Source organism: Natator depressus, chromosome 2 (assembly GCF_965152275.1).
Source record: "Natator depressus isolate rNatDep1 chromosome 2, rNatDep2.hap1, whole genome shotgun sequence".
NCBI lineage: Eukaryota > Metazoa > Chordata > Testudines > Cheloniidae > Natator > Natator depressus.
The window spans coordinates 40,285,685-40,302,788 of record NC_134235.1 but is presented as its reverse complement, the minus strand read 5'-3'; the positions used below and the strand labels follow the sequence as shown (position 1 = coordinate 40,302,788).

The 17,104-nt window shown below is 41.6% G+C and overlaps 1 protein-coding gene across 2 annotated transcripts in view; it reads left to right on the top strand.

Moving 5' to 3' along the window:
• The window catches only part of MTDH (metadherin), a 51,549-nt gene that overhangs the window by 10,516 nt on the left and 23,929 nt on the right, over positions 1–17,104 (top strand). The window contains exons 2-5 of one of the 2 annotated variants that reach the window (XM_074944060.1): positions 290–394; positions 13,189–13,273; positions 13,898–14,077; positions 15,594–15,662. In XM_074944060.1, coding sequence (XP_074800161.1) covers positions 290–394; positions 13,189–13,273; positions 13,898–14,077; positions 15,594–15,662 — 439 coding nt within the window. The remainder of the gene's footprint in view (positions 1–289; positions 395–13,188; positions 13,274–13,897; positions 14,078–15,593; positions 15,663–17,104) is intronic. The other variant, XM_074944061.1, reaches the window with a different exon arrangement.

The following is a 17,104-nucleotide window of genomic DNA, read 5'->3' as shown; positions in this document are numbered from 1 at the left end:
TATTTACTAGTTCATGTACTTGTTTCTTGACTCCATACAGTATATACAACCACAGTAGCAGACTTCAGAAATTTTGAAAATAAGCTTTGAAAATATAAAACTAAATTGCTTTACATTAAAAGGTAATTAAGCTAGCATTTGGGTTCTTTCCCCATAGTGCATAGAACTATAGTTGGCTTCAAAGAAAACCTCTCATACTGTCTTTGTAATTATGTAACTTACATTCTGTGGTTTGCTTCACCTGCCCTCTCAGATTTAATCTGATTTAAATTTTTGATTACATATGCAGCCTAATGGACGGCCTGTTCTTGAAGTATCTGAGGATGAAATAATTCAGACAGCTCGAAGAGAAAATCCAAAGCAGCCACTGGATGCAGAAAAGAAGAACGAGAAGGTTATTTATGGCTTTGAAACTATAGTAAACTACTTGATGAGATTAATTTTTATATATTTGTATTACGTGAAGGTCTCAGCCAGGATTGGATTCCATTCCTATCCAATTTAAATTATTTTACAAAAATAGTAAGTTTTCCAACTGCTGATTTTTTTGAAAGACCGCTTTAAAGATACTAAGATCCCACATCAAGAATTAAATGTTTGCACTTCCTTTTAAAATGAAGGAATTTAAAATACTGAATAGCAGCTCTTGTACATAACAAGGCCAAATTAGTATTCCATTGTGTGTACTCTCTGTAGGTGCTCAAAAGGTGATCAGTGTAATCTTTCAAATAACTTACCATTATTGTATCATCTAACAGCTGAGGGAGTGCTGTTTTAAGGCCAAATCCTACACTTGCATGTTAAACTGATTTAACATGTACCATAAATCACTGAGCAAATATACCCTCAGTTCACCAGACAACTTTTATTTATCTGATTAAAATAGGCATATGACCAAAACTGACTTTATCTTGGCTCTTTTGCTCACAACTTTATGTAATTGAAAATACAGGTTACATCTGCTGGTTGAAATTATAATATGTCAAGTAAATTGCCATGCAGCGATTCTCTGATTTGGAAATGATTGTCATATTGGTTTTGGTTCTAGCTCTAATAAAAGTGTACTCATTCATACAGGGAATTTTTAAAATCTTTCTGTGGTAGACAACAAAGTTACTAGGCTAAAACTGTTCTCATGATACTGTTGGGGATTCATTGTGTACTAGCAGAAGATATATTAAACAGCATAAATGGTTAACTGTAACTATTACTGAAAAGTTGTTGAACATAGGAAGCTATTTGATTAAAAAAAACCAAATATCTGGTCCTGATTAATTTCCCAGCTATTAATGGTTTTATAGCTTAATTGAGTAAATAAGTTATTGGACACTCTTGTAGTATTAGTTAATTCTGCATTTGAATAACAAAAAATGTTCCAATGTTAGATGGAAGCCTGAATTCTAAAGTGTATCATAGGTGTTTGTATTTGGAAGTAAAGATAACATTCTTTTTTTAAGCGAAGAAACAAACGTATTTATCTCGCTGCTCATTTTTCTCCTTCCCTCCCTCATAAAACAATACCAAGCCTAAACTGCAGTTCCAAGTAATTCTATGCCACTAAATGGCTGTTTTTATTAGAGTAATGTAGTCCAATCATTTTGGATAAATATAAGGAGAGAATCTAGTAGGGCGCTTTGAAGTAAATCACAAAGTGAAAAGCCTTGATTATTTAAATAATTTTAATCAATTTTCCCATTTGTACTTCTGTTACTTTCTAAGAGAGGTGTATTATTACTGGTTAATATAACCATTAAAACATGTTAATTTACAACTAAATAGAGCTTTTACACAAGATTTGGTACATCTTTTTGCTACCGGGGAGGGGTATGCTATAACTATATACATTTAATTTAAGCAAATATGCCTCAGTGAAAGGGACTGGAGCTTAGTTTCCTACTCACCTAAGTCTACTGAAAATGAGAAGACAGCCTCCTAAATTACATAGCCCTGGTCCACACTAGGGGGGGTCGACCTAAGATACGCAACTTCAGATTTGCGAATAGCGTAGCGGAAGACTGTGTATCTTAGGTCGACTTACCTGGTGTGAGGACGGCGGCGAGTCAACCGCTTCCACTCCCCCATCGACTCCGCTTCCACCTCTCGCGAGCTGGAGTTCCGGAGTCGACAGGGAGTGCATTTGGGGATTGATTTATCATGTCGAGACGAGACACGATAAATCGATTCCCGATAGATCGATCACTACCCGCCGATCCAGCGGGTAGTGAAGACCTGCCCTTAGGCTGTTCTTCATATTTTTCAGACTAGTAGATCTCATCCCTCCCTCCCTCGTTTTTATTCATAGGCTGGAAGAGAGACAAGTTTTCCTGCTTTTTCAACTCTCAATTGATTTATCAACTTTGAATGAATTAGTCCAAATGAAGAAAATATTATTTTTGTGCCTGCAGAAGAGAGGACCGTGCTGTCAAAAACTGGTTTTGTACGTCAACAAATTCTTGTTCCAGGTGCTTAGCTAGTGACTTCCACCAATTCAGTGGTGTGACTTGCTTTTAAACATCAACAAACGTGTACTGCTTGAATGGTTCACCTTCCGGCCCTGAAATGTATTATGGTTGGCATGATTGATGGGTAATTTAGATGCCCATGTCATAGCAGCATCTTCTTCAGCAGTTAGGCATCTACTTGGTACTTTGGGTTGAGAATATTAGCAAAAAATGAAGTGGAGTAAGTGCTTGATACATCTGTTTCTTTACTGCTTGCAGTTTAATTTTGTTATTGGGTATTTCTTGCTTCACTGCCTCAAAGTTCTTTCCAAATTTCAACAGCCTCAACAATACAGCAGCAATCTTTCTGCAGTTTGCCAAATAATGTGGAAATAAGTTTCTGTATATTCAGCATATCTTCTACATTTCCCTTTAGTCTGATTAGGACCACTTTGGCTGGTATAGTTTCATTTATTTTGTCACGATTCTCTTTGCAAATTATCAGAATAGACCAGTTCTTAATAAATGGCTCAGAACGGTCAACCACTGAATTCAAGTGCATGTCTTGGGTAGAATTAGTTTGGATCCTTCTTCTCTCTCTAGTGAAACTGAAGCAAAGTGGTTGTTACAGAAGTATTTTGCAATTTCAATGTTTTCCTTTATTCCTGGAGTTGTATTTTAGTCAAATGAGCATTGAATCCATATGTTGTAAGTTTTCAGGTTGCCTTTGTTTTCTTCTTCTAGATTTCTTCTCATCTTTGCTACATTTGCAGCTTGTCTGTGAGAAAGGTTTACACTTGAATTTTATTCTATTACATCCAAAATACAAATTTATGACAATCTAAGTTATCATTTACTAGCATAGTAAGAAATGGTAGGCAGTTCTTAAGAATGGTGCAAAAATAAATGTACTAACCAGTTGATCCAGATTGTTCAGACATGTCCATATCCTCTTCAAAGTCATTGCCTTTGAGGAGCATTTGTCATAATGACATTCATTCTTACAACCAGGACTTGCATTTTTTGTTTCGCAGTTTACATTAGACATGTTTATTTTTTATCCAGAGGTACAGGAATTTCTTGAAAATATTCCCAAATAGGGTCCTTTTTACGACCTGCAGCCATGGCAGTTTTTCCCCTCCAATTCTCCGGTCTTGAGATCAACACTAGAGGCTGCAGTCAGAATGTCATTCGTTCTTTTCACAGTGTCCTGCTTTGACACCAATGTTGCTCCTTTCTGGTCGAACACTCAACTCCTCCTTTGTTACATAACTCCACTTCTACCCCCTCTCTCTACTTCCAGGAAAACACAAGAACTAACAGCAATCCATGACTTCTGCTCATGTAACCCAGATGCCTTTTGCATTGCAGTATTTTATTTAAAGAAAGAGGGAGGCAGTTGAGAAATTAATGGATTTCTGTTTGTATATATCTCTGTATACACCTGCAAGGAAACAGAACAAGGCCATTTAGTTGAAGTGTCCAGAACCGTCCAGAAATAAGGGCTGGTAGTTCCTGTGCAGATTAGTGCTTTTCTGTAAGCTAGAGAGTAAGTTTCCAAGGTGGCTGGAGTCATAAATAATTGTAATTTGAGAGCTGAGCCAATCAGAGTTTAGGTAAGGAGAAGCTATAAATAGGACTATGGGGCCACCCAAATGAGCACAGTAGATGATCATGATGAGATATGTGATGGTGTCTCCTGGAGTCAGAGGCAGGTCCCATCCCCTGTGATGACTTTGCCAGTCTGTTGCACCCAATACCGCAGCCCATGGATCCCCTCCCCTACAGGATCAGCCCTTAATACAGTACATGATCCACTATGCCATATTTATAAAGCATGACTTCAAAAGTTAGTTTTTCCCCGATCAATTATTTATATAGAAAAGCAGCCTTTAACTCAAAGTTTATGATTGAGGCTCATGGATTCAGCACATTTATTATTTAAATGTTTTAAGAGATTGTAATAAGTTTAGGCCTTAACATATTTTGTAGTAAATTAATATTTCATTTTAAACAGGTTTATTTTTAAAAAAGAAAGTTATAATTTAAATAAAATCTAAAACAGCTTATTTAAATTAAAAGAAAATACATTTTGAAGTGGATATAAATATGAAGTCTGGGTGTAAATTGGTGCCCTTCAGTGTCAATTAAAAACTGCTCCAAGCCTCTTTTTAAACTTAGTGAGGATAGTTAGACAGGCAGCTATGTTAGTGTTCAGAGTAGCAGCCTTGTTAGTCTGTATCCACAAAAAGAAAAGGAGGACTTGTGGCACCTTAGAGACTAACAAATTTATTTGAGCATAAGCTTTCTTGAGCTACAGCTCACTTCATCCAATGAAGTGAGCTGTAGCTCAAGATAGCTTATACTCAAATAAATTTGTTAGTCTGATGTGCCACAGGTCCTCCTTTTCTTTTTGCAGCTATGTTAGTCACTCTGGGAAATCACCGTCTTTCCATATGCATTGCATTGTTAATAGCTTGAGTGCACTGAGTAGAATCTCCCAAGGCCCTGCAAGAGTGCTCTTTCTTTGTTCGGCTTAGAGAAGTAAACTGAGACTACAAGTTAAGTGTTTTTTCCATATCTAAAAATACATGGCGTACTTTTTTTTTTTTTTGTATTGGTACTCCTCTTGTGTTTCTGAGATTCTTTGCTGTCTTTCTCTTCAGGGGCCATGAACCTCACTTATTCCTTGAAAATGGTTAGTTTTCTGCTTGTCATCACTGCTAACATCTCCAGTATGGTTTTGTACTGAAGATGCATGTGTACTATCTTCAATTTTGCCACTTCCCTCTTCATTTTTCTTCTCTGCCTTGTTCAATTACACAAGAGCAAAAAATAAGTGATTCAACTTAATTTGCCATACATGTCTGCTATTCACTGGAAAGTGACAAACTAGAGCAAATGGAAAACTCCTTAAACTTCATAGCTAGTTTTATTTGCAAGCTTGAAAAAAATGTATCCTCTTGAATCAGTACTTATGGTGGGGAAGGAAAGCTTATTTTTACATTCTTTATTTTCCTCTGTATAGAGGCCCACACATCTGCTTGATTTTAAGGTTTTTTTGCTAATCTGCCAAGTTCTTAATGTATTGTTCAGCTGATGGTAGAGCCAAGATTGGCAGCCTTCTGTGCACAGAAGGTGATCATTTAGAATGAATAGAACTCGTATTTTGTACAGTCATGCACCTCCTGACTGTTTTAGTCAGTGATATAATTGAGATGGTGACTGATGTTAGAAACCTTGACTGAGCTTGGCAGGTGTGGAAAAAGTAGATCTGTACCATGTTCCAGTAATTGATATTAGGAAAGCAAAGAAGATAAACTTCTGATTTATTTATTAAATCCTTGTGTACAGCAACATAAATTCCCTATTTGTAAGGCTCTATAAAAACATTTAATGTGACTTTTTCATAGAAAAGCTGGATGTAAAATTTGGATTTTTAATACTCTAATCAGTTTTTTTTTAATGGAATTGTAGAATTTGTATGCAAGTTCATAGAATCATAGAATATCAGGGTTGGAAAGGACCTCAGGAGGTCATCTAGTCCAGCCCCCTGCTCAAAGCAGGACCAATCCCCAACTAAATCATCCCAGCCAGGGCTTTGTCAAGCCTGACCTTAAAAATTCCTAAGGAAGGAGATTCCACCACCTCCCTAGGTAATGCATTCCAGTGTTTCACCACCCTCCTAGTGAAAAAGTTTTTCCTAATATCCAACCTAAACCTCCCCCACTGCAACTTGGTGGAGTTCTTGTGACCATGTAGGCCTTTTTATTATTAATGTTTGTCATTTAACTTTTCATGCTGTATTTTGAAGGTCATGGGTCAAGCAGAGAGGCAGTTGGATTTGTGTCCTCTTTTGGAGGTGTGGGGGGATGATGATGGTAGAGATGGAATGGGGGGGACTGTTAAAGCAAAGCAGAAAAAAGCCTTTTTTTAAGTGTTTAGGTCCTTTTTTGCCTGGAAGATTTTGATGTCTAGAGAACTTCTGAAATAATGACCTCACAAGAGCCAGCAGTAGAAGTTGAGCAGTTAAGGGGAATTGGTTTATAGTCTGTTTACTCCCTTTTTGGAACACCTATTGGTGCTCACTAGAACTGGCTAATCAAAGTTTTTCAAAAGTTGGTTTATTTTTTTTTTTGCTTTAAAAAAAAATTCCTTTTCAAAGTTGGAAATTTTTGAAAGATCCTCCTTCTGTCAGATGCAACAAGTTGTAACTCTTTTTAACATTAACTACCCTTTTTTATCCTTAGTTATATGCTTTCTTATAAAATAGTAGTTTTTCACTTAAATAGTAGTTTAAGAATATGTACAGTATTCTCAGTTGTGTAGGAACTAGTCCCCTAACCCAGCTGGGTTATTTTTCTCTATACCTAATTTATTTTATTACGGAAGCAAATGCAAGGAAAAAGAAATGTTTGAAACTTACCCTTGTTCTTTTGCTGGGGGAGGGAAGATATGGAGAGGAGTCAGTAGCCCTCCCATACTCAGTGCTTGGTGGCCAGTTACTGAACAAGTGATCCTTCTGCCTTATAGTTAAGGCTTTGTTTTAGTCAGGAGTATTTTTAGTAAATGTCATGGACAGGTCATGGTCAGTAAACAAAAATTCACTTCCCGTGACTTGTCCATGACTTCTACTGTATGCCCTGGACTAAATCTTGGTGGGGGAGCAGCCTGGGCATGTGCGGCCTGGGACCCGCGCTGGTGCTGTGTGGGTGGTGGCGCGCGGCCCGGGACTCCTGCTGGTGCTGGGTGGGAGTTTGCTGGGGCCAACAGGCTACATACCTTACTCCGTGCCTCCCCGGAAGTGGGGACATCCCCCCCTTGCTCAGCTCCTAGACAGAGGCATGGCCAGGCAGCTCTGTGTTTCACAGCTCCCATTGGCCAGGAGCCATGGCCAAGGAGATCTGTGGGGGCGGTGCCTTCACACAGAGGCAGTGTGCAGAGCTGCCTGGCCACACCTCCGGCTAGGAGCTGAGCGAGGGGGATGTTGCTGCATCTGAGGAGCCCCCTAGGTAAGCGCCGCCCAGAGCCCGCCTCACCCCGTACTGTGCTCCAACCCCCTCCCACACCCAAACTCCTGCTGCTGCTTGGGGGAGGGGGGTGCAGTGGCCCGAGACTGCCGCAGCAGCAGCCAGTGGGCCTGGCACGGGCTGCTTTAGCTGCCCCCAGGCCAGGCGCACCAACCACTGAAGAAACAACAGAGGTAACGGAAAGTCACAGAATCTGTTACTTCTGTGACCTCTGTGACAAACTTGCAGCCTTACTTATAGTTAGACTTGGCAGGATTCTATTTAAATCCACAGATGTCAGTTAATGTCAATTTCAGCTTACACTGAAATGGATGAAAAAAAATTAGTCAGTAACAGTTGGTGTGAGTGCAGCTCCCCCCTACTCCCTCACCTAGCGCCTGCAGGGATCAGGTGTCGGCAGCCATGTGGGAGCCCTGCAGTCACAGGAGTGAGGGAGTAGGGCCATGACAGTGGAGCTACCGAGGGTTCCCTGTATTGCTAGGGACACTGGATCCCTGCCACCCCAAGGTGAGGGGAAGGCTCTGGTGCTAGCAGAGCAGAGCCCCCGGCCAAGGCTGCCAGGAGGAGGAGGAGCAGCCTCTGGCTGTGGGGAGGCCACCTTGTTGATCAGTGGCTCCTGCCCAGGGATAGAGCCAATCAGCAGCAGGGTGGCCTTCCCCATGGCAGGGCGTTCATCCTCTTCTTCCTCCACTCTGCTACACCAGAGCCTTCCCCACACCTTGTGCCTGCAGGGATTGGGTGCCTGTGGTCCTGTGGCAGCATAGAGAGCCTTCTGCATGTCTGCTGTCACATCCCTGCTCTCACCAGCTGGGAGTGCCAACGGTCCCTTCTCTGCTCCACCAGGATTGTAGCTTTTCTTGCACCTTATCTCTGCAGAGATTGGGTGTCACTGATCCTGTGACAATGCAGAGAGCCCTCTACAACCTCACTGTCATGGGACTGAGGGAGCGGCCATGACAGAAGGGCTGCAGAGGGCTCCTTGCATGTCCACAGAGCCAGTGACATCCGGTCCCTGTAGGCCCAAGGTGTGGGGGCAGTTGGAGGGAGCCCTCTGCAGCTCTGCTGTCATGGCCCTGCTCACTCACTCACTCAGCCAGAAGTGAGAGAGCCATCCCCAGGCAGGAACTGTACAGCAGTGAGGTGATCTCCCCTGTGACCAGGGGCTCGTCATCCTCCTTGCAGGCCTGGCTAGGGGTCTGCTCCTCCAGCCAGGACTGCAGCCTCCCTTGCACCTCGCACCCAGTAGCCATGCTGAGAGCCCTTTGTAGCCCCACTGTCAGTGCTGTCCTAATCCCAATACTACCCTCCTTAATTTTCCACAACTGTAAAAATAAAAATTATTAAAAATTAAAAAAAATCTATATGGTTGAAATTACAAAAAATAAAAATCTAGTTCTACTAAGCCTATATATAATTTACTTTCTGGACCCATTACGTCTTTGCTCTGATAAGAGTGGAAGTTTAGGGCTTCCCTGGTGGAATGCATCAGTTAACTCAAGGTGTTTCTTTGCATAGATTTATATAGTCTGACGCAAAAAGGGACCATTCAGTGATGTAATCTGACTTTTGTATATCGCAGGCCATAAAACTTCATTCAGTTTAAATTATCTGGCTCAACACAGGTATTTAGCTAATGCATGTTCCAGAAAGTCTCAGTTGGAAGACTACAAAAGATGAAGAATGTGTTTGCCTTGGTAGTTTGTACAGTGTTTACTCTTGGGGGAATTCTGCGCCACTGTGCAATGCAGAATGTTGCAGAAATTAATGTGTGCGCAGAATTTCCTTTCTCCCACAGAAATGGACTGCAGTGCTGTTAGCCACCACTAGGGGGCGCTGGACCCCGCAGAACCCAGCTTGAATCATAGAATCATAGAATATCAGGGTTGGAAGGGACCTCAGGAGGTCATCTAGTCCAACCCCCTGCTCAAAGCAGGACCGATCCCCAATTAAATCATCCCAGCCAGGGCTTTGTCAAGCCTGACCGTAAAAACTTCTAAGGAAGGAGATTCCACCACCTCCCTATGTAACGCATTCCAGTGTTTCACCACCCTCCTAGTGAAAAAGTTTTTCCTAATATCCAACCTAAATCTCCCCCACTGCAACTTGAGACCATTACTCCTTGTTCTGTCATCTGCTACCACTGAGAACAGTCTAGATCCATCCTCTTTGGAACCCCCTTTCAGGTAGTTGAAAGCAGCTATCAAATCCCCCCTCATTCTTCTCTTCCGTAGACTAAACATCCCCAGTTCCCTCAGCCTCTCCTCATAAGTCATGTTTTCCAGTCCCCTAATCATTTTTGTTGCCCTCCGCTGGACTCTTTCCAATTTTTCCACATCCTTCTTGTAGTGTGGGGCCCAAAACTAGACACAGTACTCCAGATGAGGCCTCACCAGTGTCAAATAGAGGGGAACGATCACGTCCCTCAATCTGCTTAGCAATGCCCCTACTTATACATCCCAAAATGCCGTTGACCTTCTTGGCAACAAGGGCACACTGTTGACTCATATCCAGCTTCTCGTCCACTGTAACCCCTAGGTCCTTTTCTGCAGAACTGCTGCCTAGCCCTTCGGTCCCTAGTCTGTAGCGGTGCATCGGATTCTTCCCTCCTAAGTGCAGGACTCTGCACTTGTCCTTGTTGAACCTCATCAGATTTCTTTTGGCCCAATCCTCTAATTCGTCTAGGTCCTTCTGTATCCTATCCCTACCCTCCAGCGTATCTACCTCTCCTCCCAGTTTAGTGTCATCTGCAAACTTGCTGAGGGTGCAATCCACACCATCCTCCAGATCATTTATGAAGATATTGAACAAAACTGGCCCCAGGACCGACCCTTGGGGCACTCCACTTGATACCGGCTGCCAACTAGACATGGAGCCATTGGTCACTACCCGTTGAGCCCGACAATCTAGCCAACTTTCTATCCACCTTATAGTCCATTCATCCAACCAATACTACTTTAACTTGCTGGCAAGAATACTGTGGGAGACAGTGTCAAAAGCTTTGCTAAAGTCAAGGAACAACACGTCCACTGCTTTCCCTTCATCCACAGAACCAGTTATCTCGTCATAGAAGGCAATTAGATTAGTCAGGCATGACTTGCCCTTGGTGAATCCATGCTGACTGTTCCTGATCACTTTCCTCTCCTCTAAGTGTTTCAGAATTGATTCCTTGAGGACCTGCTCCATGACTTTTCCAGGGACTGAGGTGAGGCTGACTGGCCTGTCGTTCCCAGGATCCTCCTTCTTCCCTTTTTTAAAGATGGGCACTACATTAGCCTTTTTCCAGTCGTCCGGGACTTCCCCCGGTTGCCATGAGTTTTCAAAGATAATGGCCAATGGCTCTGCAATCACATCCGCCAACTCCTTTAGCACTCTCGTATGCGACGCATCTGGCCCAATGGATTTATGCACGTCCAGCTTTTCTAAATAGTCCCGAACCACTTCTTTCTCCACAGAGGGCTGGTCACCTCCTCCCCATGCTGTGCTGCCCAGTGCAGCAGTCTGGGAGCTGACCTTATTCGTGAAGACAGAGGCAAAAAAAGCATTGAGTACATTAGCTTTTTCCACCTCCTCTGTCACTAGGTTGCCTCCCTCATTCAGTAAGGGGCCCACACTTTCCTTGACTTTCTTCTTGTTGCTAACATACCTGAAGAAACCCTTCTTGTTACTCTTAACATCTCTTGCTAGCTGCAACTCCAGGTGGGATTTGGCCTTCCTGATTTCACTCCTGCATGCCCGAGCAATATTTTTATACTCATCCCTGGTCATTTGTCCCATCTTCCACTTCTTGTAAGCTTCTTTTTTGTGTTCAAGATCAGCAAGGATTTCGCTGTTAAGCCAAGCTGGTCGCCTGCCATATTTACTATTTTCTACACATCGGGATGGTTTGTCCCTGTAACTTCAGTAAGGCTTCTTTAAAATACTGCCAGCTCTCCTGGACTCCTTTCCCCCTCATGTTATTCTCCCAGGGGATCTTGCCCATCAGTTCCCTGAGGGAGTCAGTCTGCTTTTCTGAAGTCCAGGGTCCGTATTCTGCTGCTTTCCTTTCTTCCTTGCGTCAGGATCCTGAACTCGACCATCTCATGGTCACTGCCTCCCAGGTTCCCATCCACTTTTGTTTCCCCTACTAATTCTTCCCGGTTTGTGAGCAGCAGGTCAAGAAGAGCTCTGCCCCTAGTTGGTTCCTCCAGCACTTGCACCAGGAAATTGTCCCCTACATTTTCCAAAAACTTCCTTGCACGTAGAAGACACTGCTAGGGAGAGGGGGAGGGAGCTAGAGCGTTCCTGGCAGCTTCAGTTCCCAGCATGCCCTGAGGGAAGGAGACAGGCTTGCATGGAGTTTCCTTTCTCCCTCTGGATACCTGGGCTCTGGGGGGGAAGGGGTGTGTGTGTATCTGGGCAAGGGGAGCCCCATGGCTGGACTCTGGAGGGAAGGAGGTTTTGGCTGGGGGAGCACCGTGGCTGGGCCCTGGGAGGGAGGAGTTGTGGGTGTCTGCCCTTCCGGCTGGGCTGTGTGGGGGGAGGAGGCAGAGAAACAGGAACTGGGTTGTCATAGGGGTTTCTTTAAATCTATTCCTGGGGGATTTTTTGTGTGTCTGTATTGTTACAGACATACTTGCTGACAGGTATTTTGAAATAAATTCCCAAAGTAATTGAAACTGGTGTGATTATGTAGTGTTTTGAAAAATAAAATTTGCAGAATTTTAAAACATTGTGTGCAGAATTTTATTTTGCAGAATGACCCCAGGAGTAAGTGTTTAAAAAAAATTGTGCCTGCTTTCTAATTTGAATTTATCTGGCTTCAGCTTCCAGCAGTTGGTTCCTGTTATGTGTTTCTCTGTGATTACAGAGCCCTTTAGTACTTGTCATTTTCTCCCAGTGAAGGTACTTAGACGTAATCAAATGACCTCTGTCTTCTTTTGACCAACTAATCACTGTGCTCTTTAAGTTTCTCACTGTAAAGCATTTTCTCCATCCCTTGAATCATTTTTGTGCCTCCTTCCTGCATTGTCCAATTTTTCAACATCTTTTTTAAAATGTGGACAGAAGACCTGCACGCTGTATTCCAGTATCTGTCTCACTAATGCCATATACAGAAGTAAAATCACTTTTCTGCTTCTGCTTACTATTCCTGGTGTGTTTATCTGAGGAATGTGTTAGACCTTTTGGTCACCATGTTGCACTGGGAGCCCATTTTGAGTTGCTTATGCACTGTGACCCCTAAATCATTGTGTTCCAGGATACAGTCCCCCATTTTGTAGGTATGGCCTGCAGTCCTTGTTTCTAGGTGTAAAACTTTGCATTTAACTGTATTAAAATGCATTTTGTTTTAATGGGTCCAGCCTATCAAGCAATCCAGATTGCTCTGTATGACTGGCCTATCCTCACTTGCCATTCCTCCAGTCTGTCATTCACAGATTTTGTCAGCAATGGTTTGGGGATTTTTTGCTCTATTTAAATATTAAAAAATAGAGCAAAAAAACCGGTGTCCCGTCCCCGTCCCCCCCCCCCCCCCGGCTCTTCATACAGAAGAAATGTTTCCTGAAAGCCACTACTTTGGAACTAACCAATAGGTTAATCTTGCAAAGTAGATTTTCCATTTCTAATCTGTAAATATCTTTTAATTCTTACAATTTATAACAATATTTTCTTAATACCTGTAATAGAAACATTTAGTCTCTTTAATAACATAAGGCTGAATTATTGCTTTTTTATTTTAGTCAAAAAAGAATAAAAAGAAATCGAAGGGAGATGCTAAAACAGTTCAGGACCTGTCACGTCTTGATGGAAAAGAAGCAGATGAAGGTACTAAGAACAGCATTGATAAGGCAATGCACTAGGCTAAAATGTCTCACATGCTATCTAAGATTTACTTGCTTAAATATATCATAACAAAATTAATTAGTTGATGTCATAATCTTAAATCGGATATGTGATCATGTAGTGGTTACTACCTGGTGAAATGTTCTTAGATTAACAGTGTTTGCATGCTGAATATCTGAAAATCCAGGATTTCTGGAACAGAAAACTTAAGAAAAGTAGCTTCAGAACTGGAGTTTGGCAATTTGATCTGTGAATGTTGGATTATAAGGGTTGACAAATACTAAAATTGTTCATCTGAGGCAATCAACCTACATTTTTATTCTACCTGAAGTGTTGTGGCTCATATGGTTTGAGTGGTTGTAAAAACAAAATACTACTATTTTCGCATCCGGAAAAAGGACATACTGACTTTTCAAGCATGCCATTTAAACTCTTACATGTAAAGTTCAGTCACTCTACCCTTGTTCTCACCTTTACTTATTGGTTTCAATCTATCTTATTACTAACTCTTAAAAAATTAAACTTGGTTCCTAGTTACGTTTTAGTTTGGTTATTCTTTTACCATTGTATTACTTAATGCCATTTTTATTTATGGGAATATTTTAGGAGCTTGGGAAACTAAAATCAGTAACCGTGAGAAAAGGCAGCAGCGTAAGCGTGACAAGGTACTGACTGATGCTGGTCCAATAGAACCAAATCTCCCTGGGATGGAAAATGCAGTTACAGTAGCCACTGAACAGCTAATACCTGCACCATCTTTTCCACTTGGTCCCAGAAAAAATAAAGGTATGATGTTGTAGAAAGAAAGAACACTTGAAAAGTAAGCAGTGTTCACTTTAGAAATGCATTATAATAGGAGGAGGATATATCTATGTAAAGGATATTGGAACTGGAAGTTGTAATACTCTGTGTGGATTTAAGGAATCAAGGGTGGAGGAAAAGCTAAAAGAACAGCATTTAACAGAAGATACTTGGGTCCATGCTTTCAGCTGGAGCAGGTGAGAACTGTAAAGCCTTGTGCCTCTTGGAACCTATGAAGCGTCCCTCAGTCAGGTACCTAGACTGGCCCCTTCCCACCACTATCCGTGTTCTTTTCTGACTGTGTTGGGGAAGATTTTCCTTGTTTCACAGATCATCCCTGATTATTTTTTATTTTATTTTTTTTTTTTTGGTCAGATCCCAATGGTTTTATAACAAACCTCTTCTCACCCTTCCTTTCCCTTCCTGGTCAGTTTCCTATTAAACTGAAACACAAACTCCTCCCCCCCCCCCCCCCCACCACCACCACCATACCAGTTCCACTTTGGGCATTGGTTTCGCCAGCCCCACAAGAAGAGCAGAAAGACACTGTTTTGTTAGCCGACTAGATAACAGATTTCCTCTAGGCAGTCTGGTACCTGTTGATGCACCTGAGTGCCTAATTAAACAAAGAACAATGCATCAAGTGTTGTGCCATAGCAGCAGAAAGCTTGAGCTTAGATGCTCTCTGGTGCTTTGCTACATTACATTCACATTCTGACTTCGACTCCTTAAATCATTGATGCCTCAGATCCTTGTTTCTTCTTTGGTCAGAGCTTGTTTCTGTCCTGACTGAATGCACTGTCATTGCCCTTGAGTACTATGTCAGTTGTTTTCCCTTTGTCACTGCAGGCATGTAGGAAGTAAGGCAACCAAGCAACTTCAAGAAATGTTGACTGTAACTATTGTGATCTTTATGGACATAGATTACAGTAGTCATTAATCTGAGCAAGGACCATGGCAGTGTGTAGTGCACCATCAGTTCTCAGATGTCACCTTGCACCAGGTTAATTTGAAAGGAGTTCAGCTGCATCTACAGCGCTGCCTGGGTTAGGTAAGAGGTAGAAACAGCGGTTTCCTTTTGTAGTAATGGCTAGAAGAGGCTAGTGGAGGTGTTTGCAATGAAATGACCTCTTCCACCTGGTCTGGGCATGGTGCTCATGAGCACTGGAAAAATAGCTGGGCTCCTTTCAAATTAACTCTTTCTTAAACTGAATTAAAAGCCAATTAGGGTTCCTTGATTTAAATTGAGGTATCTAAACTGGCTATAAATCAAATAGCCTTTGAGGTTAAATGCCCGTATTTTTGGTTTTAATATAGTGTCTAAAAATTTGCTGTATTTGCAAATTTCTCCTTCGGTTTAGGATGTAAATATTTTTTGCCTGTTAATGATCGTTAAAGCGCTGATCCTCTGAAGTATAATTTGACCCTTGGTAATGAATACTTACTATAGATGCATGTAATGAGATGTACAATGGTTTGTAAAGACTTTCTCTTTAATCAGGTGATACAATTCTGAATGTTCAAGTTAGCAGCTCTAAATCTGCAAAGGGAGATTCAACAATTCAGCAAGGTAAAAGGATTTATGACTAGTGTGCATGCTAACTTGTTAATTTTGAGGAGTAGTTTCCTAATACAGAACTAGAACTCCAACTGGTCAGTGCAGGATGCTGTGCAGTTCATGATTTAGAACTTTTTTCTCAGTTATGCAATTGCTTGCTCTTCAGTTGTGGGTGTCTAATTTGCACAATCATTGTACGGTTATTTCTCAGTAACGGTACATTGGCTATACGGACTCTTTACCCCTAGTTACTCTAATAATATTGCTGTACTGTACCTAGAATTTTTACGCTGTTTATACCTGGTATAAAAATTACTACTGAGTAAACCACAAACGTGTGTCTTGGAACAGTATTTGGGGACTGTCCAGAGCAGCCTTAACAGTGTTCACTTTCTCAAGTTAATGAGTTAACAAGTTTCCTAAAGTAAATAAATAAAATATAAGCCTCAACATATTTGCTTTGAGTTAGACACACAGGTCCTGATTCTAAGGAAATCTGATATGCAGTTTGGCACAAATAGGTCATTTGGCACCTAAATACCACAATAGTGGGCATAGGTAGATTTTGCACATGCAAATACCTGTTGGTGCATGGAATTACTATAATTGTAGCCCAACTCTCTGAAAATTAGGCTCAAATTAAGCCTAAACACTCAAACATAAGATTTTATATAGTTAGTCTTTCTGATAAGAGAAGCTGATTGAAGAACATTTGGGAAACTGTTTGGCATTGTCAAATCCAGATGGTAACTATTTAAGTCTGTAGTAGAACTGACTACATTTACAGGAGAATGTGAAGCTAGCTGGAGGATGTAGCTGTGACCAAATATAGTCCATGTAGTTTGGCAGATCAACATTATGTTGAATTATAAGAAATGTCATCCAGCAGAAAGCAGTTCTGTTGCTGTCAATCCTTCAGAGCTTTGCTTCACAAGCAAGCTGCTGCTGCTGCTGTGCAGCACTGCTAGAGAAGAAGATATATATGGGATAAGGAGATTATTTGATTAAGGTTCTTGTACTATATGCATTACTGTCCACCTTCTTGGCACCCATAGCTTTCCAGAAGGGCAGCCTGTTGCAGTAGTGACTGTGGTCATCTTCAAGGCTAGGGTATTTCAAAAAGCTGTGGATATTTTTATGCTGTACTAGGCAGGGAAGAAAACAAAGTTTAAGGGGAAGAACATGAAATATTTGTCCCTAAGTTTTCAGATTTGATGAGGCCAATACTTATTTGCCCTTTTCAATTTGGAAAGCTCCTGACTCTTCATATGGGATTTTTTCACTAGGCTTACTTGCTGAATAAAATGGAAAGCTTCCTCCATCCCATCCTAGCTCTGAACTGCCAGAAGGGGCTTCTCACAGCTCTCTCAGTTGCTGCTTCCCTGGTGGAAGGGGCAAGGGAGATGACATGTTGTGTTTTTTTTGTCAGAGACACAGCTCTTGACAGGGCTAGA